The sequence below is a fragment of the Manacus candei genome, unplaced genomic scaffold, assembly GCF_025592945.1.
Source record: "Manacus candei isolate 608988 ecotype Guabito, Panama unplaced genomic scaffold, ASM2559294v1 h1tg000033l, whole genome shotgun sequence".
NCBI classification, from domain to species: Eukaryota; Metazoa; Chordata; class Aves; order Passeriformes; family Pipridae; genus Manacus; species Manacus candei.
The window spans coordinates 7,695,645-7,703,149 of NW_026138081.1; the positions used below are offsets into that span (position 1 = coordinate 7,695,645).

Consider the following 7,505-nt stretch of genomic DNA (forward strand, 5'->3'; position numbering starts at 1 on the left):
GTTCTTGAGTACAATGCACATTTAGCTAACGGCCTTTAGAAACTCCTATACAAAAATGACAGGACTAAATACCTGAAAAGACACAACAGTAACTGATTAGATTTTTCTCTCAGTCAAATAACTCCTCTTTATGTTTTATTCTTGTCTTAACTGTTTTTGTCCCTCCTCAAAGTCCAAAAGAAAGGCCAAATATTGTTTTGAAACACACTCATGACATTAGTTAATGAAAAGCAAAATACACTGCAAAGCATCTTTCACTGAAAGTTCTTGCCTAGATTGCTACTAAGCAGATATCAATGATTTTCTATAGAGAGAAGGAATCCGTAGATGTGTAGTGGTACACTGAGACAGGGGATTTCAATTATCATTGTGGAAGAAAAAGAAAATTTACTGAGAGCTAAACCGTGTTGCAGACTTCTAGAAGTACAGAGCTGATGTAAGAATTTCATACCTAATTCTCCTTGGCAGATATCTGTTCTGTTGGCTCCACCAATAATAAACCGTGGATTCTCACAGATTTCCTGCAAAATAGAAACAGATGGATGAGCAGGAAAAGCAGGCATTATGATGCCTCTTTAGCACAGAAATAAAGGCAGTTTTAGAATGTTTTCCTGTAGGATAGCTTGTGGATATCAAAACCTCTCACACAGTTTTCATCTGCAGAGTTTCACTATGAAAATGTTTTGGAATCTGGATGTTCCAGGCTTCAGTCAGAGTTTTCTTCATGTACCTACAGGGTCTATTAACTACCCTGGGGGGCTCCCTCTGTACAGGGTGCAAACACATTAAAATTAGAATAGGGAAAAATATTTTTTCTTCACAGTAATGAAAAAAAACAAAACACTGGAGGAGACAGGAGAGCAGGTAGCTGAAAAAAATATCAGGGGACTAGAATAAATACTTTTAAAATGACTGCAGGTTTATGGTGTCCAATTTGCAGTAACTAATATGCTGGGGCATTAAAAGGGTTGAAAAATGCATTTTGTCAGGAATGAACCCCTGTAGTACTCCTTAAAATTTTCCCAGGATCAGATGTAATTACCAGAAATAACTAGTTGCTAGTTAAGAGATTTTATTCTTTTTCTTATGTTGAAGTATTTAATTGACAATGCTGCATTAAAAAAAGGCCAAAGATATCATCTGTCTCTGAGGACAGGTAAGTCTTTTTTTGGTCCTGCACGTAGCAAAACGTATTGGATTTGTCAGTATTTATACTAGGACAGAATGGGTACAAGATGCTGTACAGGCATAAATAATTATGAAATTTCTGTAGGGAGGGAAGGACTATGTAGGAACTATGAGCAAATGAGGTGGGACTATTGCAAGGTTACAAAGCCCTTTCCTATATAGGACAAAGAACTGTGGAGTATAGGAAAACCAAGGGAAACCTGTCCTACAGAGAAAAAAAAGCCCCTGCTTTATCCCATCTCTCATTCAAATACCTGGTATGGGGAAGAATAAAAAGACACAACTTTTGGCCCCATCTCTTATGAGGATAAGGACAGAAAGCTATTGCAAGCTGAGAACCACTGCCCTGAGCAGCTGCAAATGGGGAAGAAGACAAAGTATAGTCCAAGAACTGAATCTGCTGAAAGACGTTGGGACTAGAGTGGGAAGGAGAAGGAAGAAACAACTGACAATTGCTTGTGTGGCAGCACAGGCAGCTGATGCTACTTCTGCAGTCTAAAGCTTTTTACTTGTGTCATCAGGGTAGCCCCGGCTTTTCCCAGACTCATGTTTCAGGTTTAGTAATTTCCCTTGGCTTAAGCCCACTTTTTTTCTCCTTCACAGTAATCAGCTTTGATGTAAATATTTGGATTAGTCATATAGCCAGATAGAGAGACCAACTTCCACGTCACTTTATTCTCCTCAAGGGAGAGAATGTAGGGATTGTCCCATTATTTTGGGCCTTGGTCAGCTGTCCTGGGCTCCAGTTCTGTCAAGGCAGCTGTTTGAGATGCCTTCATGCTTTTCTCCACCCACTTACTTTGTTGAAAATATTCTTCCTCACATTGCTGTGGTGCTCTGCTGAAAACCAACTGTGAGATGCCAGGTTTTTGGTTTGTATTTTTTCCAACTCTATTGTATTTTGGCTTGATCCTGCTCCTTTTGTTCTGAAATACAGTATGCTGTGTTTTAGTTGAAAGTAGTTAGATGGTGCCTATGTGTTTCCAAATATTAAATGTACGGCGACGATTGTTACTCAGGGCCATTTGTTGCATCTTGGGGTCATTTGTTTTGTAGGATGGTTGGTAAAGGAATGCAAAGGAGGGAATCAGGCATCTGTCATTTGGGCTGGTTTAGTTACGATAGAAATGCTTTTGTTTCATTTCTTTATGGTGGCCAGATGTGTTTAGTACACTGTGAGTATGATTTTAATATTGTATTTCTCTAGTTGATGTCCAGCTGTGCTAGCTGTGCTGAGTATAGTTGAAGCTGCAGAGAAAGGTTCCAAGGTCTTTCAGGGCTGAAGTACTCAGTCAGCAAAGCAAGACAAACTGGTGTCTAAGATGCAGGTGGCAGGTCTGTCCTTCCAGTCTTCCTGGCTGAGCAAGGGATTGCTCTTCATCATTTAGGTCAAGGTATCACAGAGAATCCCAACAGGCTGCACTTCACTGACGCAATGATTCATTTAAAAGAGTCCCCTTTGATCTGAGTGCCTCAGACTGCCTTAGTCTTATCCAAAGGACCTTTGTGTTGCACTGGGTTGATTCAGTTCAGACTGAAATTTCATTACAAAGAGTCAAAGTTACAGCAAGGAAAACAAAGAATCTCAGGAAAAACCAATTAGTGGTGCATGCTGCTTTCTGGGCAGTTGGAAGGGAGCACTGGAAAATGCAAAGGCAGCATGCAACTAAAAATGGCATTTGACCTTTGTTATATTTTCATTAGATTTTCTTCTGTGTCGGGAAAATATCTGCCAGGCATACTGTTGCAGCAAAAGGCATTCATTCCTTCAAAATATGCTGTTAATAAACTCTGGCATTTTAAGTAAATTCCCTGAACTGATCCTACCAAATAGAGGAAGCCTGCCTAAGACAATTTGTAGCCTCGTTCTTCTTTCTTGATCTCTTGTGGTCTAGACCATGCTATTAAAGGGCTGTGCTACACAATTCAAGGCAGAACTCAATGTTGTCAGACACCAAGCTGGTTTTAGAGCTTCTGAGTCAGATTACCCTTCTCTGAAAGTCCTGCCTTGGTGGCACTAAATGCCATCTTTGCTTGTAGTGCTACCTGCACAGGCCCCATTTTGTGATTAATAAATGCAAACAGCTTCACATGTGTGCAGTGAATCAGTCAGCAGATTTGACTGATTAATTTTCATTCTAAGCAAAATCCAGTGGTTTGTTGACTTAATTTTATTTGTATTCATTATGAAAAGAAAGCTCCTCCTGGTGATTTTCTTGGCTGCAGAGAGGATCACCATTAGGAAGCCATTGAATGTGGCGGTTAATGCTGTGACCTAGCTGTGAGCATTTGAAAGCACGGTGTCATGGCAGAGCCTTCCTATCAACACCTAGTGTCATTAGATCCAAACAGGACTGCAGCATGACTTCTCAATACTCTGCATTATGTTATAATACAGACTTTTTCTCAGCTCTCAAAGATTGGTAACTTCCTCCCTGCTCTCAGCTGTGAGAAATTTCCACAGGCAGCATAGTTGTGGGAGGCTGAGGCCCTTAAGAAAACTGAGCACAGCCCGTCACTGAGCTGGATATAACCTGGTGCAGGTGAGAACAGTTCTATTTCCCCTCTATGTACCTAAACCATGCTCAGGCATACTCTGAGCAGAAATACTGCAGAGATGGATCTTCCAGTCTTTACTCAGGGAAACTTTCAAGGTTGTCACTTGGCTTTTGCCTGGATTGAGTATTAGGAGGTCTTCTCTGTGCATTCATGTCGTGGCATGGCAGTCACTAGCCGTGTAGAATTACAGAGGCCTTCTCACCACCCTCATGCCCAGGCTCACAGCTGCTCTGCATGGCAGCTGCCCTTCTGTCAGTGACAGACAAGACCAGCCCTCATGCACTTGTTGCCCTTGCAGCAGCAGAGGCCAATCGTTTTGGGAGGTGGGAGAGAAATACCTGACCTCTGGGTAGCACTGACTGCAAAGAGAACAGTCTGTAAGGCCAGATGCATGAGAGCAAGGGGTAGCTCTGGGGCTGGGATGCTGGACAGCTCTCCCCACTCTACTAATTGCAGAAGCACTGAGGAAAAGGTCAAGTCACAGCACAGACATTGCCAGGGAAAGCAGAGAGGGCCCAGGTCCCCACAGCCCACGAGTGGGACAGGGAGTTGCTTACGTTGGGCTCAGTGGGCATCTCAGCTCATTTTTATTCAACTATTGACCCAAATTTCAAAGTTATTGAAATTACCACTTTATAAGCTAGTTTCTTCCTTTGCAAAAAAAAAAAAAAAAAGCCATTACAATTTAGTAAGAATAGAAGTTGTCCATATCTTTACAGACTATTACAAAACATGACCTGTGCAGTTGAGACTTTACATGTGGTGCTTCACTGATTACTTTCATCTCCTAGGAAAATACTCTTTAGCCTGCTATTACTACTTTATATTCATTTGACTTTATGAAGTTCTGTGAACGTGTTTATTGTGGCTATTTGTGTGTACATATTATGAGACAAGTCCTCCTACCAAGTGCTATGTAACCTACAGTTTCAAAGCCTGGGGTCAGTCAGAGATCAGCACCAATAGATACAGGTCTTTTGCATCAGCTCCCAGGAGCAGTCTCACTTTGTGTTTGTGGTATGAATGACAAGATGGGGACATATTATAAAAGGAGAAAATGTTACAGATAAGTGAGTCTCTCTTCTTTGGGCACCTACTGGGTACAGCAGTGACATGAATTATAGAGTTTGTTTTAAAACAGCCACACTTGCTACAGAAGGCACAGGCATCTCTACAAATCAGGCCTGGTGTGTCCCCGGCAGGGACAGCTGTCTCTGTCAGGGTCAGGACTGACTGGAGGCATGATCTCACAGCATGACAGTACTCAACAGGCGCAGACTACAGCTTTCTGGATTTCCTGCCTCTGCTCTACTTGCAGCTGGCACCACAGATATGTCAGGTGAACACTTGTGTCAAAAGAACATCGATAGCTTTCGTTTTGATGTTTAGGTTGTGTTTTAAGTCTTAAACAGTCCCCAGCTTGTTTCTTTTTCATGAATAATAAGTACAGAGCTTCCAAGCTTACTTGCTGATGAGTGACTTAAAGAAATGTCTTTGGGATAAAGACCCCCATGTCTGAACCTTCCCAGTGACAAAGGCTTGATCTATGCATGCACAGTTAATATTAGACAAATCTGAAGTTACATTGTGCAGTTTTGTTTTGTTTTGATGCTTTCTGATATGCATACTTGCAGTCTGTCTGCTCTAGGGTGCTGGCAGTCATGCACTGTACTGTTGTATCACTTCCCTCTCTAGAAATAGGGAAAATCACATCCCTTTAAGATGAGTGACTTGTGGCTGCATTTAACTCATTCACACACATTTCCAGGAGCTGATGCAGCCATTGTGATGATAAAGAAATAACAGGGCACACATGCACAGGGCATAGCAGATGGGGGACTCATTTTGATCAATGCATATTGCTCACGTTGTTGTTGTGATGGCAGCATGCAGCCTTCCTCCCCAGCTGTAACAACCACCCACAAGTGTTCCTGGTCTTTTGCTATTTAGTTACAGTTCTAATCAGTTTTATCTATTACCACTGACTTTGCCATTGAGGCACAGATTTGGGTGTAGGGGAAGAATGGCAAATCCAGAAGAGGTGGCCAAAAACTGCCAGGGAGAGGGAGTTGTGGAAGCTCCTCAGGACCCTCACTATCAGACAGGAGCTGGCATGGGCCAAGGTAGTGTCCCAGTGGCTGCCTGGCTGGAGGGAGGCAGCTGCCCAGCAGATATGACAGGAAGAGAGTATAACTCCTCCTGTGGTAGAACAAGGAATCAACTGGGAATTGAAGAATTAGTCCTCTGTCTGTGAGAGAGACAGGCAAAAAAAAAAGAAGAAAAAGAAAAGGAAGGCTGCCTGGGGAATACCCACAGAATAGGAAAAATGAATGGAACTAGTAGCCAAAAGTGAGTCTTCATAGTGATTAGAACACCCACATTCATGTTAAGTGGGTAAAATGCTAACCAACAATACAAGTTGGATAAGCAATGCTGGGAACAACTAAATAAAAGCATGGTTTAGATCATAACTTGTCCTTTCACACATTAGGAAAACAGCAGAATGCTAAAATAAAGTTGTAAGTGAAACAAGGTAGTATTAAAAAAAATTAAGCCTCAGTAAACCCAGTAGCTTCTTGCAGAATGAGGAGAGTGTTTCTTTGGAAGCCACATGAGAAAATCCCAGGCAAACCGTGCAAGAAGAAAATTAAATTCCCTATGTCTCTTTCTACCTATTTCATTCCATCTCTTTTTTTTGTTGTTGTTTCATTCCGGTTTATTGTATTTTAGTCATTATATTCACATTCTCTGAGCTTTCACAGCCCTAGCTAGTTATCTTCCAGGAGAGCTCTAAGGAAATATATCTCCAGTTTATTCTGCCTGCCTTCCCCAACACACATTTTTGAGCTTGCAAAAATGTAAGCTCAGGGTGGTTACTTCAATGTATAGAAAAAAGCACTCAGCAAACATGTTACTTACATGTGGTCTTTTCCATTCGAACTTGACAGGGCTTTTCTGGCTATAGAAGAGGGAGGACTCATTCGGTGGGAAATCAGGATCTTCATAGAGAATGTTCTTCTCCAGGCACTTCTTGTGAAGCTCTTCATAGGTCTTCTCCTTTACGCTGATAATGGGCTGGTTGCGACTTATAATGGCAGAATAAATCCCCCCTGTGCCCCCACCTGCCCCTTCAGTTGTAGTGCTAATAGTAGGGCTGGGAATTGACCCAGCAGCCGTTTGCTGAGCCACCGCTGCATTTATGGCGGACGGCATGGGAATCAGGCATAAAGCAAATGCTGAAAGAAAGCAGGATCTTGCAAACTGGAAGGAAATTTCAGAAAAGAGGAAGTTGCTATGTAAACCGTCTTTTCAATCTGTTGAAAGTCTTCTAGTCAAATTTGCAAGCCAGAAAATTCCATGTGGCTTTCCATCCTCTTAATGGATAGTAGTTTGTCATAAGAAACTGGGATTTATTCCTTGATGTGGGACAAGATGATCTGTTGGCCAAGTCCTGTGTCTGACTTGTAGTATCTATAGCATGCCTGTGTGCCTGCCCTGTGCGTGTAAGTGTCCAGAAGGGACAAGCTTTAACCCGTGAAATCTAAAAATAACTACAGGCGAAGAGAGAGGGAAAATGAGAGGGAGGGGGTTAGTGAGATGGTGTCAAACTTCTGTGCAGCTTGTGCTGAGGCCAAGCAAGTTCCTGGGACAGGTTTTGTGTGTAGGCCGACTCCTGGTGGAAGCAGTTCATATTTTTCTTAACTAGATAACAGTGAAACTGGAAGCGACACACCTGCTGGCTTTGGAACGTTATTTAT

At 42.2% G+C, this 7,505-nt stretch overlaps 1 protein-coding gene across 3 annotated transcripts in view; it reads right to left on the reverse strand.

Moving 5' to 3' along the window:
* Window positions 1–7,505, reverse strand: part of CAPN3 (calpain 3) — an 81,853-nt gene that overhangs the window by 20,979 nt on the left and 53,369 nt on the right. The window contains exons 1-2 of one of the 3 annotated variants that reach the window (XM_051791851.1): window positions 6,667–7,281; window positions 452–521 (exon numbers count right to left, since the gene is read on the reverse strand). The exons of 1 other annotated variant lie outside the window; for it this stretch is intronic. In XM_051791851.1, the coding sequence (XP_051647811.1) occupies window positions 452–521; window positions 6,667–6,960 (364 nt within the window). In that variant the 5' untranslated portion in view covers window positions 6,961–7,281. Of the gene's footprint in view, window positions 1–451; window positions 522–6,666; window positions 7,282–7,505 lie in introns of those variants that run through there. One more of the 3 variants, XM_051791852.1, reaches the window with a different exon arrangement.